At 48.0% G+C, this 27,493-nt stretch overlaps 2 protein-coding genes across 8 annotated transcripts; one reads left to right on the top strand and one right to left on the bottom strand.

The window, feature by feature from the left end:
* Positions 1–8,210: 8,210 nt before the first annotated feature.
* CUEDC2 (CUE domain containing 2) lies at positions 8,211–22,998 on the top strand. 5 transcript variants are annotated; one of them, XM_074589867.1, is made up of 11 exons: positions 8,271–8,648; positions 8,720–8,770; positions 9,998–10,125; positions 15,715–15,808; positions 16,664–16,807; positions 17,124–17,185; positions 18,614–18,747; positions 19,898–20,068; positions 20,326–20,387; positions 22,014–22,074; positions 22,471–22,998. In XM_074589867.1, exons 4-11 carry the CDS (start codon positions 15,735–15,737, stop codon positions 22,615–22,617), a joined length of 855 nt encoding a protein of 284 aa, XP_074445968.1. In that variant the 5' UTR covers positions 8,271–8,648; positions 8,720–8,770; positions 9,998–10,125; positions 15,715–15,734; the 3' UTR covers positions 22,618–22,998. The 5 variants fall into 5 exon arrangements, with proteins under 5 accessions (XP_074445966.1, XP_074445967.1, XP_074445963.1 ...); XM_074589865.1 differs by lacking the exon at positions 8,720–8,770 and having other exon boundaries at positions 8,211–8,580; XM_074589866.1 differs by having other exon boundaries at positions 8,223–8,770.
* Positions 21,269–27,482, bottom strand: FBXL15 (F-box and leucine rich repeat protein 15). Of its 3 annotated transcripts, none has more exons than XM_074589872.1 (4): positions 27,086–27,482; positions 25,902–26,152; positions 24,651–25,153; positions 21,269–24,265 (listed from the first exon to the last, which is right to left on the bottom strand). In XM_074589872.1, exons 2-4 carry the CDS (start codon positions 26,082–26,084, stop codon positions 24,076–24,078), a joined length of 876 nt encoding a protein of 291 aa, XP_074445973.1. In that variant the 5' UTR covers positions 26,085–26,152; positions 27,086–27,482; the 3' UTR covers positions 21,269–24,075. The 3 variants fall into 3 exon arrangements, with proteins under 3 accessions (XP_074445973.1, XP_074445975.1, XP_074445972.1); XM_074589874.1 differs by having other exon boundaries at positions 25,902–26,061; positions 27,086–27,473; XM_074589871.1 differs by lacking the exon at positions 27,086–27,482 and adding an exon at positions 26,939–27,000.
* Positions 27,483–27,493: the final 11 nt, after the last annotated feature.

The following is a 27,493-nucleotide window of genomic DNA, read 5'->3' as shown; positions in this document are numbered from 1 at the left end:
CTGTTTACCCTCTCCCCCATTTCCATTCCAAAAGTTCTCAGTTAAAAGCATTGCCTGAAGCAAGATCACATCTCCAATAAGAGAGGCAACTTCATTACGGTTTAACATAAAAAGATCAGCTGATATCGATCCATAATTTGGACAAGTGCCATGCTATTGACAGGAAGACAAAATAAGTTAGAATGGTCATGTTTCAAAAATTCTGTATGTACACTCAATCACTAGAACAGAAATTGCAGCCGGGTATATAATAACACAGCCGTGTTCTCTATTTCCCCTGTAGATCAATGCTAATATGAGGAGGGCCACAGAAGATGGATGTTGCCGACAGAAAACCTTGAAATTCCAGGTTAGGACTTGGGTGGCTTCATGGATAAAAGAGTGTGTGTGCAATGACAGTGTAATTTAAATACGAAAGACCAAACTCCTTCCTTAATACCTGAGAATGCTCTACTTCAAAGTAGTCACTTCTGCATTTAAATTCCAGTTAGGGAAAACAGAAGCTGACCCAACATCCTGCCTTAGATAAGTACACAGGCTTTAGTTCACACACCTAAGGGACTCCAGATGGATTACTTTGTGGGGTTAGACAACCACAGGACAATACACATCCACATACTCAAGAGATAAACAGAAAAACACAAATGAGCTTCCTATAAATTACTGAACAATCACTCTGCTAGAAGGCAATTTTTCCGGAAGGCAGGCGGTGGCAGGAGAGACAGAATATTTCTGTTACTTTTTACTAGAAACCATTTTGCCAGGCTACTGAAGTGCCAGAAAATTTCTAGCCCATGCTGGTTATGTTTCACTAGTACGGTTTAATGACCCCCACGTAAAAGATGTTTAAACTAGTCAGCAAGGAGCAAATACAGGAATGTCAGCACCAAAAATACAATCCTCTACCATTTGAGCTAACTCAAACAGATATTTATTCTTTGTACAGACCAATTGGTACAGAGAATAAAACAGCCAGACAAAGCATTATACTTGTACTTTGCCAAGAGCAATTCTTTTCGAGTACTTTTTAAGGTCAAATTCCCCACACATACTTCTATCATAACAAGGTTGGATCCAATCACAGTTCACGTTAGAGGGCTGCACAAGACTAGAGGCCACCAAAGCAATGCTAGTGTCCCCAGGAACTTAGCACTCAAAAAAACTCAGCTGCGAGACATGTACCTCTACCATTCCTGCCTAAAAAACTCCTGTAGCTAATAACAGCAATGATCTTATTTTCTCTATAAGTCTGCTATTTGAGACCAACATAACTCACTTAGCAATGCGTTGCACACTATTCCTGATTATGTCGGAATACCAAGTAATTGAAGGGAAATAAAACGCATCAATGACTAGGATTTTTACCAGGATTTATCCTTTCCCGTTTCCTCCAGATTGACATGTATTCATCTTCAAGGCTAAGGACTACGAGCCACACAGTTAATTCAAAACTCCTATGTTGCATTGGTAAATCCTGCTATGTAAAAGGAGATATATATATATATACACCTTTCTCTGCTTTCACTACCCATATTCAGGAAGCTTCCTCAGTACTTTGAAGCAACACGTTCATGTTACTAACATTACTTTGTATGAGCAGAGAGTATTTTTTAAAAGATGTATAGTCTGGGTCACTCACAGAAAGTGTTCACTTTCAAATTGTTCAGTAAGGCAGACTCACTTCCCAGAAAAGATGCTGCCCCATCAAAACTTCAGTTCACATTTCAGCCTTGATCTAAATCCAAACTCTACAACTAGCCTTTATCTTGACAACAAGCCAAACCTTTCTTCAGATACTCCTACATTTTCTGAGCTGCACAAAACCCGTGCTGAGGTTTGTGACTCATGCCCATTATTAGTTTAGTCAGATTATAGACGGTTTTGATGTCTGGTTCTCAGTACAATGCTGCAATGTTTAGGACACATATGGGAATGGTGAAGGAGGGGATTGTTAACCGCATCTCTATTGATCACAGACTTTATAGACCTACCTGCAGAGGAACCGTACCAGCAGAAACGCTGTAAGAGCCACAGGTCTTCAGATCATCCTTAAACTCTCATGAAATCCCATACACTGAGCTATAACTGCCCTTTCACCCTGCTCTTGCTGCTTCCTTCTGAGCCCATCTGGCTAATAGGTCAGAAGGGAGGACACCTGTGCACAAAGCCATTGAAGCTGGGAGATTATTTGCTAACTAGGGAGGTTTAGTTCCCATCTGAAGCACCTGCGGTCGGCCCTGACTCACACGGGGACTGAATCCACTACCGGTGGCCCCTGATTCACCTTTTCGCTGTTTGTTCTGTTAGCGTCATTGGAGGGGTATGCAGGGAGCACGGCCTGTCCCGTCCCCCCCCCCCAACGGGGTTCCCCGGAGGCGAAGGCTCCCAGCCTCCTCCCGCGGGATGCCACGGAGCTCCTACCGCGGCCTCCGAGCGGCATCTAGCGCCCAGCCGCGGCACGGCCCTTCCTCGGCATCCTCGGCGCTTCCCCTGCTCTGCCGCCACCCCCGCACAGGCCACTCCACCTGCTGCCCAAAAACGTGGGCCGAGGACTCAGTGTTGGGCAACAAGCAAAATAACCGGGCTACCTCAAGGAAATGAGCACGCTGCAGGATTAATTGATTGCACGGGAAGCAATCAGTAGTACAGTAAAATAAAAAGGGAGTAAACTTACTCTTCTGGTTAATCAGACTGCGCTGTATGAAGAGGATAATTTCTATACAGCCCAAAGTTCTATTTAACAACATTCACCCCCCACTGTACGCTTGTTACAGTTGGTTTTATTAACATGTACCTACAGAAACCTGATTGAAATTACTAAGCATTTCTTCAAAGGCCATGCCTGTTCTCAGATACTGCAATTTGTTCACTGCTGCTCAGAACAAATTTGTGTCCTAATCCTGATTTTCCAAACTCATTTTTCCTCTTCTTTTATGTGCCAGTCAGATCTAAAAAGCAGAACCCTCCAAGAGCAGGGCATGAAAAAAAAGACAAGGAACTGGATGTACATCCAGGGAGCATTTTCCAGATACCAGAAATAACAGCCACCAGAATCCAAAAGACAAAAATTGCCTGGAGCTCCTAAGGGAACTCCTGAAGGCAGCATCCTTTTTTGGGTTTATTACTATTTTTTTTATTACATGATTTACTCAAATATAATTTTATGGTGTGTAATTTAATCAGAAAGCTCTGCAGGCAGGTACATTATCCCAGCTGAGTATGTTTCCTCTTTTCAGTCTGCCTGAGATAAAGTGGTTGGATATGTTAAAGAAAAGCTACATAATTATATAAGAAATGTGTAGCTTTTTAATACACTTTTCAGTAGCAGATCTCCAAGTGTTTTAAGAAAAAAAGGTCAAATGTTGCTTGCCTTACTTTGTCCATCTGTGAAATGATGATAATACCCAAAGACAGGGGCAGGTGAGGATCAGAGTTTGACTGTCCTGAGTTCTTTCCAAGTACAGAAATAGTTAGTTAGGTTTTCCGCATTATGTCCAAACAAAAGAAATATGTCCAAACAAAAGAAATACACCCGAACAAAAGAAATTAGAGATAGCAGTAAGACAGAGTGCTTAAGTCATGTTCTGATCCTCTCCATATTTTAGTTCTGCCAACTGCAAAAGTCAGGCATTTATTATGTAAATTCAGAGACATGTTCAAATATAGCTAAATATGTAGCATAATTTTCCAGTTCTTAAAATTCCTCTAAATTACGGGAAGCCTTCACACTTGAATTCTGGCTGAGTTAGCTGCTACAAAAAATAGAAGACAAAATAACTTTCACATATGAATGCAACAGATGAACAGATCCTGTCAATATTTTATCTATAATATGCATAACAAACTAAAAAGCTTCCAATAAATTAAAGTTAAAACAGTTTGGCCTTGGCCTGGTAAACGATCCAATATCTACATTGGCACATGGCAGAGAAGAAATATTGTAGGGTCATAAAGTTCTTCTTGGCAGCAGGGCCTGCATTCACAGGTAAAAGGCAAGAAATCACAACAGTCTTGATGCTGCAAACATCAGTTGCTTCTGAACAACACAACATCCATTGGTATCAGGCTGTTGTCCAAGGCTAGAAACAGTCCTGAGAAAGCTCTGTATCACACTTGACAAAAAATAAAAAAAGAGTGTGTGTTGTGAGAGTCATATGCAATGACTAAGACCCAGCCTATTAATGAGCTCAAACTAGCTACACCTACAAGAAGCTCAGATAAGCTGTCCAATGTAGAGCATGTGGCGTTTACAAGATCTGCACCCAAGTCACCATCTCCAAATACTTAGCAGTCTAAAAGCTCCTCCTAGCTGTGGGGTGGTCTGACGTTGTCAGACAGGGCGTTCTTTTTGCTGTAACTACCACCAACTTTAGAATTACTTTTTCCACTGGCTTAAGTACATTGCCATCCTATATAAGAGCATCAAGGGCCATTTGCAGAACAAAAGCTTCTTCAGGGCTGTTCAGTATCATCTTCTTACTGCTGGCCAAATTGAAGGAGCAGCTCCGGATGCCCTAGCCGCTTATAGACTAGCTTTGTGCAACACGTAATCACAGACTGAAAAAAACCTTTGTTCCACAATTATTTGTTTTTTCTGATCCTCAAAAGTGCTCCTAAGTAGCACACATCTAACTGTAGGATGAGTCAGGGAACACAAATTCCTTATTCCTTTTTCTGGATCTGCCACAAACTTATACTGAGACTTTTGGAAATACGTGTCATCTTTCTGTGCTCCAGCCTACTGTATATAAAATTATAAGACACAAATGTAAAGCACAGTGAGTACCCTGACAGAAAAATGACAGCCCAATTATTCATTTACTTATTATTCATGTACTTTGCTATTTATTTTTAGATAAATTGCTCATTTCTCTGTCACCAAAAAAACTCGTTTTTATACCTGTGAACACTAGAAAGCTAAATACATCACAATACAGGAATAAAACAGATTTCTTTGTCACAGACAGCCTCAGAATTGTCTGTTATTTGGCTGCAAGACCTTTGTAACTGTGATAAGATGTACATGTAACAGTAAATAAGAGGACGCAATGAGTGACAAAAAGAACAAAGGAAATATTAGTGTAGAACTTTCCTGTTACCAAGGAAGAGTAAAGACAAAAAGGCTCTAATAAATCTAATCGTAACCCTGAAATGCAGATTAATTTACCTGTAAGACTCTGAAATGGTAACAGGAGTTTTCAGGAGCAGTGGCAAGAAACATCTTAGGGATTTCAAATTAAGCACATTTGTAATCAACTGCTAAAGAAATATGAGAGCATGGCAATAGCATTTTCAGGGTTTAATGACTTACGCTTTCAGTCGTCTGCCTTCTATAATACACCCAGCAGAGGGCTCCAGGACCCCGTTCTTGCTCGTTGTCCTGAAAAGCCGCAATCCTCCGAAGTTCCTGCAAAATTGGAATTGGAGAGTTGGAATTACGTTTGCTTGGAAAAGAAAATCTTTGGTTGGGAGCGGTCTGCGCTTTCAAAGGGGTGTACAGAAGTTGTTTAAATTTCTGTAAGGCTCTGAAATTGAACATTCATTGCTGTTTAAAAAAAAAAAAAGGCTGGGGGGATGACTACTTCTCAAAATACTCTTATTCTAAATTGCAAAAATGTGTCTCTGTAGAGGACTGAAGATAAATCATAATTAAAATGCCGTTTGGTTTAGTAAGAATAAAAGCAGTGGACAAAAATTAAAGCTATGCACTGATATTCTAGGCTTAACAACAGGGAAAAGAAAATATTTTGAACAGTCTCAAGGACGCATATGAACGTGTGATAGGATTAACTAAAAAAATGAGAAATAAAGCCAGAATATCAAGAAACACATCCAAGTAATGAGCTCCTTTCTTCGGATTAAGGCCCATCACTGCAGCCTTTCAAAGCTAGAGTAGACAAAAACTGCAGGATACCCATTGAAGGGAACATGCCTGCATTAAGCAGGGGGCAAAACCAGGTGGAATGGATACTTTTTTGTTCTCTAATTTCAATTCAAATATAAAAATGAAGTATGTGTAACAGTTTGAGTTACTCATGTACAAACATCATGCACCCACATATTAAAATGCCACAAAACAAACTTATTTCAAGTATATTATACAACAAGGAGTTAATAATAAGCTGGAGAAGGAACAATTTTCCTCTGGCTTGATTCAACACACTTGCATTATTCATCACGTTTGTGAAAGAATATGAATCCCATCAAATAATTAGATGGTGTGTTAACCTCCCTGGTTTGCAATAGCCTGTGACTGACAAGTAGAAGAATTGTTCTCTCCAAGAACAATTTCCTGCGCTGTCACTCCCTTCTGCCTGGACCCTTGGTGAAGGGTGAGTTTTGTGTGTTTGTATAGGGAATCCCTGTGGAGTTTTGTTGAGCTTTAGGTCAAAACCCTCTGAGTTTACCTTTAAATTGGGGAGCTATTAGATGCCATATTGGCATATCTATTACCAGTACTACAATACTAGTGATCTTCCATTAGTGTAAATGAAAAAAACCCACACACATACACACAAAAAGGAACCATCCTCTTACATCATTTTGCATTAGAGTAAGGTGGGAAGGTGAAATATCAAATTGCAGTAAAGTATGCTAAAAGAGGGAAGTCTAAGTAGTTATAGGAGAATTTTAGTGGCATTTTAACTTAGATTTTCTCAGACGTCTGCTTCGAAGCCAGTGTAGTTTTCTCCTCCCTTCATTACCCCAGGATAGACTGCCCTAATCATCAGACAGGTTCATGCTCAACTTCAAAGTATTCGTAGTAGAATAAAAACCAAACAGATGTCCTGTCTGTTGTTGTTCTGAAACCCATGATTTACAAATCATAGGATTTTTAAGGATTTACAGATTGTCTGAACTGATTTCATCTGAGAACTCTCAGAATTTCTCATGGGCCTTTAGGTTTTCAAGGAAGCTACAAAGCAGACTGAGGCAAAACAAATAAATCCTTAAATTCTGCTGACAAATAGGGTTCTATGAGCCACCTGTGGAAAAACCTGATAGAACCTCATATGCTGTCATAACATAAATTAGTTTAGGAAGTTCTGGTCTAGTTCAGTCAAGAATTGAGGAGGGAAGTTAGGTCAGAAAAGGTAACTGCAGTTGTTTCTCTTAGCTTTAAAGACTGTTAATTTCTAGGGGCTTTACATGTGCTGCCTCATTTTCTTCAAAAATTCCGATATCACTTCACTGTGATATAATCCAGTTTCCACTGTCTAGCCGCCCCAGAAGCAGCTGCATTTTCAGCATGTCCTTTGTATAGTGGGGTCACACAATTTGAAACACATCCTAGAAACTGGAGGCTTGTTGGGGGATTTTCAAACGATTTCCCAAACTATGGTAAAACCACAGATCGGAGGACAAATAATGCAGCATAGTTGATTAGTGTCAGTTAGTGTATGGATAAGTGCAGCAAAACCCAGTCAAAAGCAGAATTCAAAGACAGTGAATACTCTGGCAATGGAGTATATTGATACAATGTCAAGGGAGGAATGTATATACATTTAAACGGAAATAAACAATGGGAACCGGCTCTGCTCTTAATGACATTGGAGCGAGTGTGAAGTGACATTCCCTACCCAGCTGGCATTACTCTGAATTTTTCCTGGTACCGCCAAAGGCAGAATCAGGCTCATTTGTTTGGTATTTAGCAACACATTACTGAGGAGCATGAGTTGGAGAATAACTATGCCTTGCTACTTTAAGATTTTTATGAAGAAGTACCTGGCATTACAGAATTACTTCTCCAAAAACTGCTCTAGGAAGCACCAACTGCTGTTGTCAGGACCAAGTAAATCGATGAGCAGCTCACCTGGCTGGGGAAGGGGACTGCAACCATCGAGGAGGGCAAAAGCTGCAGTCCCCGTCCCGCAGCACGGCTCTGCTGTGGCTTCTCTCAGAGCCTGAGGCCGCCCCAAGGCGCAGCCGTCCTCCACATCGCCGGAATAAGGGAATAAGCCGAAGAGGAAATGGCGGCAGGAGACTCTGCCTGCAGCTCCCAACTTTAGCAAAGGCGGCGGCTCGGGGAACGTCCCCCGAAGGGGGCTTCCGCCCCACAAGAGCTTCGGCTGAGGAGAGACACCCCTTGGAGCAGGGCGGCCATGCCCAAACACTTGAAAACGTGCTATTTTCCTCGGGGAACACGTCTCCCGCGCTTGGCAGGGAGGGGAATGTCACTTGGACGTTACCAGGGTGACCCCGCAAAGCGCGGCCGTGTCCCCGGGCCTCACAAAGGCGCTTCTCCACCGCCTGGGCCCGGGCGCGCTCGTGGCTGCCACCCTGCGCCCGCTTTTCTTTCCTCTCTGCCTTCCCCCTCAGGCGCTGCCCCGCTCCCTGCTCGCCTGGGACCCCAGGCCGCATACTAGCAGGGGCACACCGGTGCTTGTGAGCCACGCCAGCTCCTCCGCGGCTCGCGGGGACGCCGGGCGCGGCGCTGAGGGGGAGCCGCCCGCCGGCTCCTGCCCACAACCAAGATGGCGGCGCAGGGAGCCGCTGTGCCCTCCCGCACCCGCCTCCGTGATTGAGCTTCCACCGCGCCGGGAGGGAACGAGGCAGCGGCGGGGGCGCGCGGGCGATCAGGTGACCCCTGGCCCCGAGGGGAGGGAGCGGAGGAACCCCTGGGGCGGCGGGCCGGGACCCGAGGAGCGGCGGCGGCCTCCTCTGGGGCACCGCTGCAAGGAGCCAGCCTGCAGCCCTGTGTGGCCGCCGCCGCGGCGAGCGCGGGAGCCGGAGAAACCCAGGCGTTTGGCTCAATCCCGGTGCCTGGCAGGTGCGGGGAGGAGGGATAGAACGCCTGCCGTGTCGGGGAGGGGGCAGAGGGAGCATGGCGGCGAGGGGGGTCGGTCTGAGTTTGCTTCGGGCACGCCGTGGACGAATTCTCTCGTCGCCCCCTGAGGTGATTCTTTGTCCGCTAGCGAGGGGGAGCGGGGACAGCGAGAGTAATTAACGGCCCGGAGTTGCTCAGCTCGTAGTTGGGCATCACCTCGAGGGAGGTGGTTCAGCCCCTCTGCTCCATTGTGGTGAGACCCCACCTGGAGCACTGCGTCCAGCTCTGGGACCCCCAACATCAGAAGGACACAGACCTGTTGGTCCAGAGGAGGACCATGAAGATGACCAGAGGGCTGGAGCACCTTTCCTATGAGAACAGGCTGGGAGAGTTGGGGCTGTTCAGCCTGGAGAAGGCTCCGGGTAGACCTTATAGCCCCTTCCAGTACTTAAAAGGGACCTACAGGAAAGATGGGGAGTGACTTTTTACAAGGGCACGTAGTGAGAGTACAAGGGGTAATGGCTTCAAACTGGAAGAGGGTAGATTACACATCAGGAGGAAAGTTTTCACTATGGGGTTGTTGAAGCACTGGAACAGGTTGCCCAGGGAAGTTGTTGATGCCCCATCCCAGGAGGTGTTGAAGGCCAGGCTGGATGGGGCTTTGACCAACCTGGTCTAATTGGAGGTGTCCCTGCCCAGGGCAGGGGATTGGAACTAGATGATCTTTAAAGTCCCTACCAGTCTAAACCATTCTGTGATTCTATGATTTTGATGTTATAGTTCTGAATCAATGGGATCTGGAGCATGGGGCTTGATGGAGCGCTGGCAGTGGGGATGTGCCACAAGGACACTGAAGCAGCAGCAGGGAAACCCAGTGCTCACTTTCTGGTCTGTCTTGTTAAAGCCACCAGAAACAAGTTCTTCACAGTGGCAATGAGGCCACCAGTGCCGCTGGAATTCATCCGTGATGTTCAGAGACCACTGCGGGCCTTGCTACAGAAATTGTACGTGTTGAAAAACATCCCAACATGGCAGTGAATTGGAAGCTGACAAATACACTGTTCTGTCATCTAAGTTGATCTTCCATATAGTACATGTTATTCCAAAGGATAAAGATGTACCCTTTGCATTATGGGAGACAGTCACTAGTGACATAAAGCATAAAGACACTGATATACAGAGAATGATTCTGTTGTGCTGCAGCTAATTCAACTTTCTTTTCTCATAAAGGACTCCCTCATTCATGGCTTGGGCTGAGCAGTCACAGGATGGACCCTCGACTCTTCTGCAGGCACTGACGTGACTCGTGAACACTGGCCGTGAGCCGAGGTCCTCACGCAGGCAATACGCCAGCTCAGGTAAGGGCCTCGTGGCAGCAGAGCACCACACAAATGCAGCCCTCCAGCGTAGATCTGGGAGGGAGGTGAGAGTCTGGCCATTGCCATTACTATCTTGTATTACTATAATTTAGTGGGACTAAGTTATTACCAAAAGCCTTATTTTAATGTTAGAGTATTAAAGCAGTTAATTGTGTTAACGTGCACAGTGACCTCAGCCTGCTTTCCCATAGCAACCACACCGTGAAAGTCCTTTCAGGGACTTCTTTAGCAAGCAAAAAAAAAATAGGAGCACTGAAATTACGTCTGTAAGGTGTTACTGAGCCTGGAAAGTTTTCTGTTAAGCTGGCAAAGTTTCAGGAGGTAAAGTAGTTCGGTGGAATATAGCCACAGCTCGCTCTCTGTCCTGCAGATACAGCTTTTGAGAGATTTCCTCTGAGGCTACACTGAGAGCTCCTTATATCCCAAGGATCCGCACTTCCCCAAGCACAGGCACACGCGGGCACAGACACACAGAGCTGCATGAGGTGTGCTCTGTGCTTCCTTATAAAAAGTTTTCAGAGAGAGCACAGTGAACCATCCCTGTCCCATTACTTACTCGCTTAAAAATAATTACTGAAACTTGAGCTAAAGGAATGTTCTCAAGGTGTTTTAGTGAGACCCTCAGCCAGATCAGATTTACCTAAACTTTCTCTAATCTGTTCTGAGAAACGTCCAAGGCATACAACACCCATCTCCTTCCACTTGCAGAAACCTCAGCTCATTGGTAGGCAAATTTATGATCTCATAAAAGTTGATATACGTCCAAATGGCAGTTCCTCTTAGCTCAGAAACATTTTCCTAAATTGCTCCCCTCAAGTCTGTCTTGTTAATATAAAGTCCAAGGCACAATCAATCATTCCCATCTCATCACATTGACCATTTGAGAATGATTACTGAAATTTGAGTTGAAAGAGCCTTTAGAAATGATCTATTTGTACTCAAACATTTCAGATTTTTTTTTTTTAAGGAAGACAGATTCATACGAATTGTGCAAAAAGAAGCCAACTTTTTTTTAATATAGCATACGTAGATATTTCAGACACCACAAGGCTAATGGTACTTCTAGAGCGGTATTATTTCTGCAGCTATTTTAAAAAAAAAACCCTCCAAATTTGACATTAACATATTAGGAAGGAAAATGCAAGGGTGGTGGAGATTACCAGGTTCTCAAGACAGACAGTAGGGTGGCAAACTCTGTTGAGCTGCTGGCCAAACTATCTAGTACAGAAAATGAATAATTTTCGCATTCACATTTTTGAGAACTGACGCCACTTTCCTCTGCCTGAGGTAAGGAAATACATATGTCACGTGATATTATGTGGATCAAGTAAGTACTCCTGATGTTTGAAACGAAGGCTGTCTTAATGAGATGACACACAGTGCTCCACTGCTCACTCTTTAATAAGAAACCCTGGTGTTTAAAGACTGTCTGAGAAGTGACAGGGATTTTCAAGGGGTAAAGGTGTCTTGTTCTGACAGTGCAAAACTGTGAGGCTCTAGCTGAGGGCAGAGCAATAGGAATACCATTTCTTGACCATATATCTTAAAAAATAGATTCTGTGCAACATGTTAAGCAGAGCCCACATTATAATGACAAGAAATACAGAAGGACTTTCATAGATGTGTTTGAATCAGCGAACAAGTACTGAAGTGATCTTAAAATCCACATTGCAATTATGGCTGGAAGTATAAAATTATGGCAACACCTTTTCAGTAAAATTGAGCTCCTGGGAGAGTGATTTCTCCTGCCTTTGGGTTTCAGATTGTTCTGTGCATTGTAAGTCACTCCTCCACAAAACTGTGCACGTAGGATAAGCCCTTCTAGTAAATCTCCCCCTTAAGTATTGCAGGTGACCACTGGAAAAATGTTGTATTTGAAGGTAAAGTACATGAGGTGGTTTGGTGTCCTGAGTTATGTAATTACAGTCTTGGCTGTGTGGGGAGGAACATGCAGCAACATCAGCTTGTTCCTTGAAGAATCTATTTTAAAATGTTTGTACAAAGGTTTTTAATCAGCTCCCTCTATGCCAAGAAAATACCCACTGAATCTGAAAGGCCAGAGGACCTTCAGGACTTGTCTTCCACAAGCCTCATTTGGCCAAGACCATTGTGCGCTACAGATCCCCCAGATGTTAAGTTTTGTAAGGACAGTCTCCTTAACTGGGGAATAAAATCTCTCCCCTGTGGCAGTAAGTGATGAAATGCAAGTGCATTTGTCTCTCTTGCTGCCTCTTGTTTTATAGGAGCAGAGATGGATTCTTCAGGTGAAAGGGTGATGTCTGACCTTTGAAGAAATACTTGATCACTTAGCTGCTTTCTGTCCTTCAGTGTAAGACTATGCTGTTGTCATTCAAAGGGTTTCCTGTCTTCAAAGGCAGGCTAAAGGTGGCAGCTTGCCGTCTCTGTATGTAAACCTTAAATCCAAGTGTGCTGGTGGATGGATTTTTCTGAGATGCCAGAGATTTATACCATTTAACCATTTATATCCAATGGTTAAAACTTGCTGCCTTCTTTCCACTCACAGACACAAGGGAATAGATTTTGTTCAGATACAGCATGGTAACTCCAGAGGAAAATACCTGAATATTCTCAAATGCTTCACAGCAACATTTCTTGTGGTTGTCAGAGGTCAGGGAATGGATTCAACACCAGTTTGTGGCTGGCCATAGCTATGATACTCCTGTTGCTGAATTAGTTTTCTGTATTTCTCTTGTCCCAGTCTGACAGTTGCCTGCAAGTGCCTTTGATTAAGGAGGTGAGTGACTTTGCCTGTTCTATTGATCAGAATAAATTACGAGCAGCTAATTTATGGACCTCACAAAAGTGCCTTTGACATGGTGAATTGTGCTCTGTTGTTCAGGTAATCAGGTTGTCAGGAAATGTTATTGGTTACTATACAGTTATCTCTTATAGAACATGGGCCTGTTTCACGGAAATGGACAAAATGTTTTAGCCTTCCAGTTCCCAGGGTGTCATGAAGACTCTGAGGAAGAAAGAAATAAGTGTTGTAGTGACTGTAGTAAGAACATTTTGACTGCTATATGTTGATTTTTCATCCTTGATTTCTGTAAAAAAGAAAATTACTTTTCTTGTACTTGCAAATTCAGGGGGCTTGGTTGTAGCCAGCATTTGCAGATTCAGCTTAAAATGGGGGGGAAATGTGCTACTTAAGACAGTATTCTTGCCAACAGTGAGATTCAGAATCTTACCATTGGCTTTTTGATGTCTGAGAAGGGTAGAACAAAGCTCACCTTTTTTGCTGTGTGTGTTGCAAAGACGACAAAGATAGACCTGGTTCTGTCACACCACTAGAGAACACAAAAAATGCACAGAAACTACAAATGGGCAGCAGGAAGGTGTTTTTACACATGGTTGTTTTTACATCCAGCTTCCACACTTGCAGGCCATGACATCTGCAAAAGTGAGAAAAATGCAAGCAAAGGATCCTGGTGAGGCTGAAAAATAAAAGCAGCACAGGAGCTCAGGAGCTCTCTTTGGGTGTTTGCATGGAGAGCACCTACCTGAAAAACTCTGGGCTGTTGTTTTCCTCTAATTCTGTGAAATGGGAATTTTCTAATTGAAATTACAGGAGGCAACGAATTTTTTTTAGTTTAAGACAGAAACAGCAATGAAATAATCCTTTCTGATGATGCTTCCTCTGGCTGTTTCCGCACATGCGGTGTATGTTGGTCATATAGTGATATGGCATTTTTAACTTACTGTTCATTTCCTCAAGTGAGAGGCACACGTAAAGAAGGGTTTGTTTTATTTTTCAGTTACTGGATCTAGATCAGTGGGAGGGTTGATATTAATAGTAGCTGCAGGAAGGTTTAGTTGATTAGATGGCTTTTGCACTTAGCTTTCAACACAGTGAAAATTGGGGCAGTTCTTCTATATGAGTATGTCTCACTGTTTGTGTCCTGCTGCTGTGAGGTTCTTTCCATATTTGTCTCCCTACTGCCCTAAGGGAATGGCACCGACACAGGGATTCAGTAAGAGGTGGTCCTTCAGGTAGCAAAACCTGTTCAAAGCCCTGAAGAGTAGAAGAGCACAGACTGGGAATCTTGGATGGGGAATCACTGCAGGGAGGTGCAATGTGGGATGCCATATAGCCAGCAGAGCACTTTTACGTAAGCCTGTGTCACAACTTTCTCCCTCAATATTGAGAGTTGAATCCCTAGAACCTCAATGTGGCCATAGCCAAAGGCAGATCCGTCTGGCTTGGGCATGCTCCCTGGGCCAGCCACAAGCAGAGGAGTGCATGTGTGCTCTTGGCACCTGCAGTGGTGGCCAAGTGCTGTGCAGAGCTTGCACGGGCCCCAGGGTTGGAGGTGGACCTGTGAACAGGCTGCTGGACTTTGGTTCTCTCTAGGTCCTGGAAGAGCAGTGCTGATTGCTGTGGGGTGGTTTTGTTCATATCCTGATAGCTCTGGAAGCTTCATCTCGGGAAATGCCGAACCTTTTTGATTCCCATGAGAATTGTCTCTCAGCAACCCACATGACTGCTCCACAAGTTCTGTGGCAAACAGACCGGGTCAGGTCCTGGTGTGGTCGGAATGAGGGAGCTGCACTGGTGGGAGCATGATGACCTTTGGAAGCTCTCTGGCTGATGGCCACATCAGTTTCTCTATACGCACAGCAAGTTTCCTTCCTCGGAAGAACTCTGTGCTTACAGCAGGAGTTTGTCCACCCAGCAGCTTTGTAGACCCCAGGGGGAAGGAATGATTAAGGAATGGCTTTTCTCTACACGATTCAGTCCAGGCCCAGTACTGATAGCTGAAGGAGGGCTGTGGGCAGCCCCCCTCTGCTATTGCTTCTGTAGGAGCTCTGTGATTCTTAGAACTCCCCTGAGTTTTGGGTTATCAAGCGCCCCTTGTTGCAGCTGCATCAACTGCAGAATGGCTCATTTACCAAGGACAACAACGGGCTCCTGTTTGGGCAGGATTCCACTGGCAGTCCATGCCTGACCTGGAGACCTTTGATATTTTGGCTGGCAGACTAGTTGTCTGTGCCCTGCTTGGTATTTCCCTGTAAAATATGCTCTAGGTTGTCCGTTCTTTAGGAGACATTACCCTTCCTCCTACTCATTCCTGAGTCCAAGCATCACTGTGAATGCTCTTAGCTGGAAGGTCCACCCCTTTCTGCACTGAGCATGCAAATCCACTACCCACTGCTTCCTCGCCAGACGGCACAGTGTTAAGCTCAGGAGGTATCTCTGAGGTCCTGCAGCTGGACACATCTGCATTTACAGCTTTGCTTCCTGGAGGGAACATTTTAAATGTACAGTACAGCTGCATACTGCCAGCATCAACACAAACAGGAGAGGCCCAAGATATTGGGCTGCTTTGGGCTCGTACTTCCAGTGGATCCTCGTACTGCTGCATTTTGCGGATATCTTTGCCTGCTTTTACCCAGGGAGGACAAGACATATTGGAGAAGTTTGTGAATTGTTCTGATGGGAAGAGCACACTTGCCTATACCATGCCTACCTTTTAATCTTGTTGATATTTTGATCTACTTCTTGCCTTTGAAATTACATGGAGTTTTCTTTTTCTCCCTCTTTTTTAGACAAAAAGGATTAGAAAGACATGGAGGTTGAAAGAATCATTCGAGACACACTGACACGCTTCATCCAGTCCCACATCCCTGCAGCAGACCTCAGGTATGTTGAGATAGGAAGATCCAGTGTCATTGTTCTAGCTTGAACTCTGCATTAATTGTCCCTCTACGCATTATACTGAACTCTAGCTTTCCTGTACTTTGTGTTGCTTTTACTTAAGTTAGATCCAGGATGCAGATAATTTCCACAGGCTCTGATGGGAATGCTTGAACAACTATCGTTTAACATTATAATCTAGCAATGTCATTTCTTTGATGACCAAGATGATTAATTTCCTGTCCAGTAATACACATTAGAATATGGGATTCCCTTCATTCCACAGTGCTCCCAAAGGGCTTTCTGAGCAGCATAATGCTATGTCAGGGCTCTCCCTATTTTGAACTGTGCCTGCGTGCAAAGATAAAGCCACCTTGGGGCTGGAGCATAGCAGCTGGTTTTGCAGCCGGTGGCAGCAGTGATACAAGTGTGGAGAGCAACAAGCAGAGAACACTGCATCCCATAGAAATTGCAACTTGACAGAATAAGATGACCACACCTGAAACACCAGTCAGCATGGGAAAGTCAGGGTTTGAGCACTTGGAATGTTTTGGTTAGCTCAGCTGAAGCAGCTACAGGAGCACAGCCTCTTCTGGGCACACGCTGGGGCTTTCACTCAGTGCTGCCCAGGAAGCAAGACGGCATGCAGTATTTTATCTGTAAATGCTTCCCACTCAGCTACTGACCACCTGCTACCTGGCTTTACTGGTGGCACCTACCCAAAAGATACAGTCCACATAGGTCCTTCTGCTGCTTTATTAGGAAGACATAATGTTAGAGGGAATAGGAATGGAGAGAAAGAGAGATAAAAAACAGGCCTGTTGACCCTGCTGCCGTGTCCTGTGTTCTCTCTGTCTCCAGTGGGATGGATGATGTTTTCTTCTCTTATATCACGGGTGTCCTAGAAGAGCTGGGCTCACCAGAGTCCTCCGAGGAGACTTTTGACATGGACACCTTTGTGGAAATGATGGAGGCATATATCCCTGGTTTTGCAGAAATCCACAGGTATGTGAATGTTACTGCTTTGTATGTGTATGCCATGCACCGGCGCCCTGGACCCAAGCCCCTCAGTACCATAAAGTCTTTTTTTATACCCAGTTGAAGATGTATTAGTACCAAATCTGTGACATTATGATTAAGTCAGTCTTTGCCTGAATAGTAATCCCGGTGTAGTTTGCAAGTAGGTCCTTGACCATCTGAAATACCAGTTTATTTTATTGGGCTTCCCATCGAACCATGTCTTTCTATGAAGAGATAGGCGAGAAGGATAGGCTACTGCTTTTACTCCTCACACTAATTATGCAGCTTCTGTCTCTTGCAGTGAAGATGTTTGTGAAATGATGTTCTCCCTCTCAGAAAGGCTTGGTGAAGCTCGCAACAAAGGTGAGTTACACAAACAATTTCAGCACGAGAATGTATATTCTGCACATTTTCAGTCTTAGTGTTTTAAGTTGAGCAATGTCACAGGATAAAATACAATCTTTGCCACAGTTAGGATCTCATAAGGTAGTCTGAATTGATTGACTTATTTTTTTTTAAAGTTCAGTCAGGTTTCTGATATCAGCACACAGGAGTTTGAGTCATATAGAATATTGTCCAAGACATACTGGTGTGAAAAAGTTTATCAGATCTCCAAAGACTTCTGTTGCAATCAAATCCATAGGAATAAGGAAGAAATAGCGGACACAGGGCTGCTTGTTGAAATTCTACTGTAGGTTAATTCTGAAAGTGAGGATTTCTGCCTGCCTCTAATAGCCATCTGCCTAGGCAACACTACCACTGGGCAGCCCATATCAGGTGCATCATCAAATAGAGAATCTAGCTGATGACATGTGTCACTTCTAGACTTTAAGCATCCTCCAAGCTTACTTCCCATTCACCCATGGACCCTGGCACAAATGCAAAATCAGCAATGATGTACTTTGACCTGCACTAAGCACGACTGCAGAAGACTGTATTATCCCAGTGTTCCTTTCTAACCTCTGCATTCACAGATCAGCTGGATTGCTGTATTAATCAGCGTGAAAGATACTTCCCATTAAAGAACAGACAGGTGAAGTGCCTGAATATTAAACTTTTCAGGACATATCAGTCTGGGTTTTGCTTATCGAGTAACATAACTGCTGTCTTGCCAGAAGGCAACACGGCAGAGAACAGACAGTCCTGTCTTTTACTTGCTGCTTTCTTGAACTTGACAAAATCTATTTGCTCTGCACTGGTCCCGTGCATCCTACCCTTTGAGGATCCTGATATAGCCAGAGTATGAAAGGAAAGCACCATCCCCGTTCTAGAGAGGACAGAACAGAGGTGAAGTGATTCTTCTTACACTGACACAGAGCCTGTAAAGAGAAATGCATGAGTAACCTGATCACAGGATGAGCTGGCTTACATACAGCCTGGGGACTACCAGAGTGTATTCCCAAATTTAAAATCAAAACTACACTTAAGTTCAAAGTTAGAGCAAACACCGGGGAGTTCTTAGGAATGTAACAAAAATACTGTAAGTATCCACAGCCACAAGTGACAGGTAGGATTGAACTGAATTTGCAAGCAGCCCATGCCTGGTAAGGCCTGGAAATGCAGTGCTTGGGCACTGCAGTGTGTGCTAGCACTATCTTCCTGCAGGTCAGCATGAGCAGAGCCGCAGCTGTCCTCGCTGAAGGCAGGAGGAACAGTAGTGCTTCCCAGTCGTGTCCCTTAAGAAGGGATTTGCTTTGGCACACAATGCAGTAGCAATCTAATGCCAACAGAAAGCACAGAGCTCTAGCCTTAGTGGGACAGTTCCTCAGGAGATATCACTATGTCTTTAAGAAAAACCTGGTCAAAAGGCGGTGGAAAGCAGGAGTGAAGCACCCTCTGAAGACCTGACCAAGGGCCAGGAGCCTGGAGCAGGAGCATGCAACAGGGAAAGGCTGTTTGCTCCAACAGACGGCGCCGAGGCCCAGGTATGAGCACCCCACAGAGGAGCAGGAGCACTGGGGACGGTCCCCCAGCACTAGCCTGCCAGCACCGCCTGAGGGCATTTTCTAGTTCCAGAAGGAACTGCAGCATAGGCTGTGACACAGCATCACTGGTGTCTGTGATCTCCTCCGTTGTATGGCCTGAGCAAGACTGGGTCAGTAAATGGAAAAAGAAAATTATGTGCTGACAGAGGAGTATGAGCCATTGCTCTGTCTCATCCGTTCCAGCCACTGGAAAGGATGAGCAAGAGTGATGTTTGAGAGAGCCTGTCCCAATGCCCTCAGAGATTCCACAGCAGCACCACGGGGATGCCTCTGCAGCACTAGCTGAGGTTCACCCTGTTCCCCTAGGCTCAGTCCACAGTTTGAGCTGGATCACCATTCGCTGGATCATGATAGCATGATCACTGTCACACTGTATCTGCATAGGAAGCAGTTGTGTCTGGGTGTCAGTCCTGAAGATGCTGGGCCCTCCCTCAGTGACCTTCTGTGCTGTGCACTTACTGAGCTATACAGCACTGAGTCATTGGCCCAGCAGTCCCGGTCCTGCAACACCACTCAGCGTGACCCATGCTACAGGCATTCCAGCACCTAGCAGATCTGCGCCCCCACCCATTCTCCTTCGCTCTGCTTGCTGTTGCTTCAGTACTGATCTCTTCCTGCTCCACGGCGCAATTATTCTGTGTCCACAGCCTTTTAGCAAACGCTGCTGCTGCTGTGCTGCCTTCTGATGTAGCCACAGGTCACTGTGTTTAGCAATCCCTTCCCTTTCTGATCAAAGCACATATCACTTCACAAGGTGAGTGGGAGATTAAGCATTTGCACCACAGCATCCAAAAAGCTCACTCTTAAGGAGACACATAGCATGGCCACACAGGTGAGCCAGTTCACAGCAACCCTACTTTAAAGAAAGTTGAAATACAGGGGGAGGAGATTAAGGAAGAGTGGTCCTTTGGCCTTACAAAGGTACAATCCTGTTAGCTTCAGGAATGGGGTTTAGTCACGCTTGTAATGAGAGAGAACCTTCAACCAAGGGCAGGCTGAATTTCCTGACAACACAAAACCAGAGAGGCCCTTTTAAATAACCCTCTTCTTACTGCATCCCCAACTTACCTCTGTCTCTTGCTCCAACTAGGAAGGCGATGACTTGAAGGATGGGGTGGAGCTGCTACTGGAGATGTTTCCAGCTTGTACCGTGAGCCAGGCAGAGAAGGCACTTGCTATGGCCTTGGGGAACTTGGAGGAGGCAGTGCAGTTAATTGTGGAGGAGAAGGTGGAAATTGGCCCAGCAGGTGCGAGTGTGAAGGTACTGTACTCTGAGCTGGGTGGCAGTGGGCCAAGAAGCAGGGCAGAGCTCAGACACACGCAGGTGTCCCAGCTGTCTGCTGCAAGCAGAAGCTTTGACCGCAGGAACTTTCCACAGTGGAGCTGTGGCTGGCGCCCCCCTTCCCAGAGGGGCTGGAGTGCTACACCATCAGCTGAGCTCCCCGAGCTAGCAGGGGGGTAGCTGTACGCCCCACGTGTTGTGTGTGCTACTCACGCACTTACCTTGTCTCCTCCCAGGAACTGGCACGGCCCCGCAGAGCGCCCAACCACGAGGAACTAAAACAGGTTATCCTAGAGAAGTAAGTAGCCAGTAGCAAAGAACCCTTTATTCTGCTCCCAGTAAAGGAGGAGGTGGCAGTTTGGGGAAGGTCAGAATGACAACGTGGTCTATAAAGAACTTGGGGTGTATGATGCTCAGAAAGGATGTTGTGAAGCTGATTTGGGTATAGCTGAACACATCTAAGCACAAATATAATTATCAGGTGGGAAAAAACAGGTTTGTGTTTCTTTTGGAGCTCTGGCACAGAAACAGGTTACCTGCACCAGCTGGGTCACAGCACTGGCTGCGTGTGAGGTTTCAGCCTCCTACAGGTATAGTGTAAGTCACAGTACTGTCAGCTGAGGTCCCGGTTAAAGGTTCAAGGCACAAACATCATGCTGCAGCTCAGGTGACATGTAGAACTACAGCAGCTCATTCATACTTCCATCCTTGGAGACAGTCCAAAGAAGGCTAAAGATATCTTTGAGACTGCTTGTACAGCAACACTGGGAAGATTAAATCTCAGTTGCTGAAGGTGTGAATTCAATGCATTTAAAGAAACCTCTTTGAAGTCCCCCTATGGACTTCTTGGGAATGAAAATGGCTTTAGATTGGTTTACCTTTATTCATTTCCAAAAGCATTTAATTCTCAATAGAACACACACTGTGGTTTCATCGATCCACTTTTAAGATCTCAGCTTTCACGAGTATCCTCCTGCAGGCATGCAGATTCCCTCTGTCTAACCATCCACATCTTTTCCACCACTTTACATCCTCCCCAGTGACAAAATAAACAGCCGATGGGCTAGGGAAGATAAAGCAAGGCAGAATGGCATCCAGGCAGAATTAGCACTCCCTGTCTCCTGTGCAGGCTTGTTTCAGAATAACATGCAAGAGAAACAAAAAAACACCAGCAGCTAGTTAGGTTTCTGGGAACTTTAATGACATTTTGGCAACGTCCTGTACTTAAACGTTACTCAAGCACAGGTACAGAGAGCAGATCACCATAGCTGAAGATACACAGGAACAACTACGCTAGCTACTGAGGGAGAAGTCATGGTCAGCTGTGCTGTCCACCTACTAAATCAGCACCAAAGTCTCAAGAGTAGGAACCCAGCAGTACAGCAAGCAAATGCTTGGGCCCTGATGTTTCAGTCACACAGGGAATGAGGTGATGCTTTTATGAAGTTGCTTCCAGCACAGACCTGTTTTGTAGTGAAGTAATAGGTGGAGTGTGAAAAGAACACCATCTCTTCAGGGCAGAAGCAGCTAGCTTGGTCCTGTAATATCACCTCTGTCTCCTTTGGCTGCCATCACTCAGGCTGAGAAGGAGCAAAGCTGCCCCAATGGCAGAGCACACCAGACCTCAGCAACTCTCTCAGTTCTGCAGGGGATATCAGCATTCCCAACAGCCCGAGCTTTCCAATACCCTTCACATACAGCCAAGGATGCTACTCCAGGAGAATCCTGCTGGATTCTCACCATAAGAATGACACACTTCTTGCTTTTTTGATCCAGAGGGGAATGTTAAGTGCTTCTAGCTGCAATCTAAGCAAGTAGGACACATTGCACAGCCACAAGCCAGCCAGGGGAGAAAGGACATAGGCTGTGAATGGCCCCAGGCAATGCATATTACGGTGTTCACTAAACGCTTCTTGTGTTCCAGATACATGATGGTGGATAGTGCAGACGATCAGAAAACACATCGGCCAGCTCCGCCCAAAGAGGTAAGAAAAGCAGTCCCAGCTCACCAGCAGTTTGAATGTCCTTTGGCAACAAGGTTTAAAAATTTTGCTTTTTGTCCAAAAAGCAAAGGGGCAGGCCAAAGACAAGGACCATTCACAGAGCCTGCTAGTCAGCAAAGAGGGAAGATTAGCTTAGCTAAGGTGCTGCAGGGTCTGTCAGTTCGTACCATTCCTCACTAGCATGGCTCCTGCTCTCCCCGCCATCAGACAGTTTCCTTCCTAGTTTTGGACAAGATTCCCAACACAAGGGACAGGTAAAGCAGCCCAGCTCGGTTTTCCTACACCTGCCCCCCAGAGCACAGCTCTGCTTCTGCTTGTCCCCTCCCTTTCCCTAGCAGCACGGCTGTCCATCCACTTACTGTTGTCTTTCCTCTCCAGGCTCCCAAGAAGTTGATCCGCTATATCGATAACCAGGTGGTGAGTACAAAGGGAGAGAGGTACAAAGACATCAAGAAGCCTGAAAGCGAGGAGATGAAGAGAACCTACATCAGCCTCAAACCTGCCAGGAAGTACAAGTTCCACTAACGGCCAGGTCCTCCTGCTCTTCAACCTCCACCTCACTGGCCAGGCATGGCAGGATGGACACGTGGCAGTAGACATGAGGGGGACTCCTCCACGTGCCACTAACTGGAACTAACCTGGGAGCCAGCACACTGCTTTCAGCTTCCTCAACTAACCCGGTTGACAAGGAGGAACCTTCTCTCCTTGTGTAGCTGTCCCTCTGTCCCCAGGGACACACCGCAGTGGCTCTCTGGGGCCTGGGCATTCTCTGCTATTCCTTGCATGGGACATTTTTAGATCTAAGATGTGGCTTGTGCTTTTGCAGCAAGCTTTTTACAAGTCTGTGTGCACTGTTGCTTTAAATTGAGTGCCAGTGTTAATAAAGATGATGTGAGTTTGCGTGTAGTTCAGCCGGAGCATGCTCATGCTTTAAGGACATCGCCTCCTACCCCTCCTGGGGCCAAAGATAGGAGCCAGGTCATCCTGTCTTCCCCTAATTACTCTCTTCATCACATTCACAAGATGTGGCTGCTCTTTGGTTAACCACCTAGTGCATATAAGGGCTGAGGCTGAACTCCAGAACTAGGCTCTCCTGCCAACACAACCTGCAGCACTCCATGAACTCCAGCTGGCAGCATGGCCAGGACTCCTGCCATTTCCAACCACCACTGCATGCCAAAGCTCCAGCCACACAACATGGAGCAGGATATAGTAGCAGGGCTAGGCACAACCAAAATGTTAAGTCAGAAGCTGGAAGAAACAAATGGCAATGATCAACTGCTTTCAGTGACAGCACAGCTAGGTTTGGTGTTTTTCTGTCAGTGAAAGTGCAGTTAGGAGCGTGTTCCCCCTGAAAACAACTCCCACTTTGCACCAGCTTAAACCAGGACCCTAGGCCTGGACAGACACACTGCCTACACCAGAGACATGCCAGCCCTTTGGTGCCAGGCTGGCCAGTGGCCACAGGCTGGAGCTGGGCTCGCTCTGCCCTCTTCCCAGAGGGGCCTGCCCTTTCCCAGGAGGAGGGCTGGAGGCTTTTCTCCTTTCTGCTCCAGCTGGCGTGGTTTGTTCCACAGCTCTGCTGGCACGCCCTGCGCACCCACCCCAGGGGACAGTCCTCATCAAACACTCTCCTGCTCTCTGGACAGCTGCCGCTTAGAGATTTAAAATACAACAAATAATAAATCCTATCTATTAGCTGGCCTGGCCAAGGCCTGTTCAGCACCATGGTGTTCCTGCAAGACACTCGCTCTCTCCACACCACTGCAGAGGGAGTTACTTTCCCTGGAGGCACCAACGAAGTCCATTTGCAAACACCCACTGGCTGCTAAACAGCCCCCGAGGCAAGAGCGAGCCCCACTTGGGCCACCCTCACCAACAGGACCAACCTCTCCCCCTGCATGTCTCTGCAGCAGCCGGTTCCGGCATCCTCCCGGGATCCCAGCATCATGTCAGTCCCCCCCCTCCCCAGAAGCAGCAGTTCTAGATCTGGAGGTTGATGAAAGGGGCAAAGCCAACCACGTCCTGCAGGAGAACGAGAGCCCTCTGCAGAGGAGGCTCCACGTCCAGCTCCACCCCACGGCTTCGGAGGATGCTCAGGCTGGACTCAGCCACGTTGTGGCAATGCTTCACCTTCAGCGAGCGCAGCTTGGGACAGTACTCAGCCAGGACCCTGCCAAGAAAGAGAGCACATGCAGGTTGCAAGCCAGGATTCCTGAGTGTACCACTCACCCTCTCCTCTACTCCCAACAGCCCAGTGCTCACGACTGTGCCGCACATATACCGTATTTTAGGAACAACACCCTGGTGGTCTAAGAGAAACTCAAGGGACACAGTCAGATCCCAGACCTACCCTCTGTGACGTGCTGGGGAATTCACTGTTAGGAGCACACAGTGCCTCTCCTGAAAGGCCTGCTAGTGGCTGCTCCCCCAGACTGAGCTCTCTGCCACTGCATTGCTTTCAGCATGAGTAAGTCTGACTTTTCTCCCTGATTGTCTTCCTCTCCCAACCCCAGACACCTGCCATCCCCACCCCAGCTCCCCACATTGCTCAGTACCTGATGGAGTCATTCTTGACTCGCAGACACCCTGTGAGGTCCAGGTGCTCCAGCTCAGGGCAGCACTTGGCAATCTCCTCGACCGCAACATCGCCCACATTGGCATTGACAGCCAGCGACAGAGACTTGAGCCTGCTGCACTTCTGCACCAGGTAGCAGATGGCCTCGTCCTTCAGCTGGCGACAGGCTGTCAGGTCCACAGCCTCCAGCGCCTTGCAGTGGTCAGCCAGGCTGCGCAGGGACAGGCTGTCCACCCACTCACAATGAGCCAGGGAGAGCCGGCGCAGGTTGGGGCAGCTCAGCGAGATGGCCACCAGCGCATGACGGCTGAGCTGGGCACAGCCCTTCAGCTGGATCTGGTGCAGGTGGTGGTTCTGCCCAATGACCGGGAGTAGCTCCCTGTCCGTCAGCCAGTCAGCGCAGTTCTGGAGTGCCAGCTGCTGCAGTACTTCGTTGTCCTTCAGCAGGTTAACGAAAGCCGCTCTAGGGATGGCAGGTCCGATCTGCGTGGGGAACCCAGGAAGAATGAGGCATCCCCCAGGGTTTCAAGATCAGCCTGATCCTCACCAGAGACTCTCTCCCCTCTTCTCAATGACTGTGAGAGAGGTGACCAAAGCCACTCTCTTCTCATCCCAGGGCAAACCCTGCTGTCAGGCTCTCCTCCCCTCATGCCAAGGCTATTGCCACAAACTAGAAGATCCTCTGGCTTCTTCATCCCCCATTGTCACCCCTGCATTTATATACTCCTGATGAGCTCCACACCTCTGCTCTCTAAAGACTCTTTGCTAGACCACTCTGTGTCCTCACAGAACAGCAGCTACTTCTGTCTTTCTGAGTCCCAGGCAGTCTCTCCAAGGGCCTGCACAAGCGTTCCCTCAAGACCAGGCACAGAGTTCTCCTGTCAGGCCCACCCTATTGCACAACCTCCGTGAGGACCAACAGGCCATGCCACTCTGGAGCTGGCTTGTGTTTCTGCCAGCTGGTGCCCCATAATGGCTGAGGTGGAGCTTCCAGGCTCACTCCTCCCAAGGCCTCTTGCTAAAGACAGTGGCATTGCTGGGCCCTGAATCACCGCCTCTTCTCCCTGAGCCCATCTGTCCAGTCTGACACCTGAGCCATTAACTCGAGCTCCTGAGCAGAAACCAGCCTCCTTGCCAGGAGCTTCTTCTCCCCACATAGTCAGATGTTCCCCTGTTAGCTCCAGAGCAGTAGGACATCTGCGTCTCCCCCAGCCTCAGAGCCATCCAATACCTGGCTTGAGTCAAAGCAGCGCATGTTGGCCAGGTACAGCTGGATGAGAGACTGGAATGACTTGCTGACCCTCTGCAGGCTCAGGAGCTGCTGCAGTGGCAGATGACAGAGGATATGTGGAACCAAGATGTCTTCCCAGGGCAGGTCCAGGAGGCATCCCCTGGAGGGGGTCAGACTCATCATCAGACGCCAGGGAGCCAGGCTACGGTAAAAGCCAGGCTAGATCACCTCACACCTACTGCCAGGTGCCTCTAGGAGGAACAGCCAGAAAGAAAGACTCAGCGACGTCTCCCACAGTCAGCCCACAGGGTAATACCCCTTGGCTACCCATCAGCAGGGCACGCACCTGCCACCTGCGTCACCTCCTCCCCAGCCTGGCATGTTCACTGCTCAGGCATCCGAGTCCACCCGCCTGCACCGCCCTGCAGGACAGCCGGGGTGGGGCTTTCCACCAGCTCCCTACGGAGCAGCCTTTGTCCCTCAGCAGGGTGGCAAGTGACTGCTGCAGCATTACCACATCACCCACACGGTGGCTGTGCCCAGCCTTAATGTCTAAGCATCACCCTACCTGGCAGCCGGTGCCCTGCATCCAGAGCTGAGCCCCTCGGGCACCTCGCGAGGGGGAGCGGGCAGGCACCTGCCCCTTCCCGTGGGGAGCAACAATGCTCCGGCCTCCCCCCAAGAGACCTCTCCCCCCGGGGAGCGGGGACGCGCCACCTCCACGGAGATGAGGCCCCGTCCGGCGAGGGGAAGGGCACGAGCCGGGGAAGGAGCAAAGGGGGGCCGGCAGCCCGGAGCCCCCGAGCCGCGGCTCTAGGAGCCGGTGAGGCTCAGGACTGGCAGCTGGGGGGATCCTCGCCCGCGGCCATCTCCCCCCAGCCTGGCACTAGAGCCCTCCCCAGGCCCGGCTTCCGGGCTGCCCCGCCGGGGCCTGCACACAGACACCCCCCTCCCGCAGAGCCCCGTGGCGAGGCGGAGGCCGTGGCCTCCCCCCGCCGCTAGCCCCGGCCCAGTACCTGCCGCCCCCGGCCCAGTACCTGCCGCCCCGCCGGCCGCTCCATACAGCCGCGCCTCGCCCCGCCCCCGACGCCGGCGTCCCGGCGTGACGTCACGCCGGCGAGCGGAAGTGCGCGCGTGCCCACCGCCCCGCCCCCGCCTGTCCCTGCCCGGCCCCGCAGCCTTACCTCGCCCCGGCGGCAGCGGGCGCGTTACCGGGCACCGGGCGGCAGGCGCGGGAGTCCCCGGGCAACGGCAGCCCTCGGGGGGGCGGGGAGTGACTCCGGCGCTGCGGGCGGGCCAGCGGGGCGCGGCGGTCACAGGTCCCACCGGTGCGTCAGTGGGAGGCTGCTCCCAGCGGCGCGGCGTCCACACCGGCCCCGGCAGACCAGCTCCCCGTGCGCACCACCCGTCCCAGTTCCCCAGTTATCCCGGTTCCCTCAGCGCACGCCAGATCCCCGGTGCACACCAGTCGTCTCAGTTCCCCACGATCCCAGTCCCCCAGCGCACACCGGTTGCTCCAGCCCCGCGGCGGCCCCGGTGCACACCGGCTGCCCCCGCTCCCCGGCGCACGCCCCTGCCCGCAGCAGGCGGCC

The sequence above is a fragment of the Larus michahellis genome, chromosome 6 (genome assembly GCF_964199755.1).
Source record: "Larus michahellis chromosome 6, bLarMic1.1, whole genome shotgun sequence".
Classification (NCBI taxonomy): domain Eukaryota; kingdom Metazoa; phylum Chordata; class Aves; order Charadriiformes; family Laridae; genus Larus; species Larus michahellis.
This window is presented reverse-complemented; position numbering and strand designations above follow the sequence as displayed.

Coding starts and splice junctions, on each gene's coding strand:
- FBXL15 (XM_074589872.1), bottom strand. CDS start 26,084: ATGATGAGTCTGACCCCCTCCAGGGGATGCCTCCTGGACCTGCCCTGG. Junction 25,154..25,901: donor GCTGCTTTGACTCAAGCCAG/GTATTGGATGGC, acceptor TTCCCCACGCAG/ATCGGACCTGCCATCCCTAG. Junction 24,266..24,650: donor GTCAAGAATGACTCCATCAG/GTACTGAGCAAT, acceptor CTTTCTTGGCAG/GGTCCTGGCTGAGTACTGTC.
- CUEDC2 (XM_074589862.1), top strand. CDS start 15,735: ATGGAGGTTGAAAGAATCATTCGAGACACACTGACACGCTTCATCCAG. Junction 15,809..16,663: donor ATCCCTGCAGCAGACCTCAG/GTATGTTGAGAT, acceptor CTCTGTCTCCAG/TGGGATGGATGATGTTTTCT. Junction 16,808..17,123: donor GGTTTTGCAGAAATCCACAG/GTATGTGAATGT, acceptor TGTCTCTTGCAG/TGAAGATGTTTGTGAAATGA.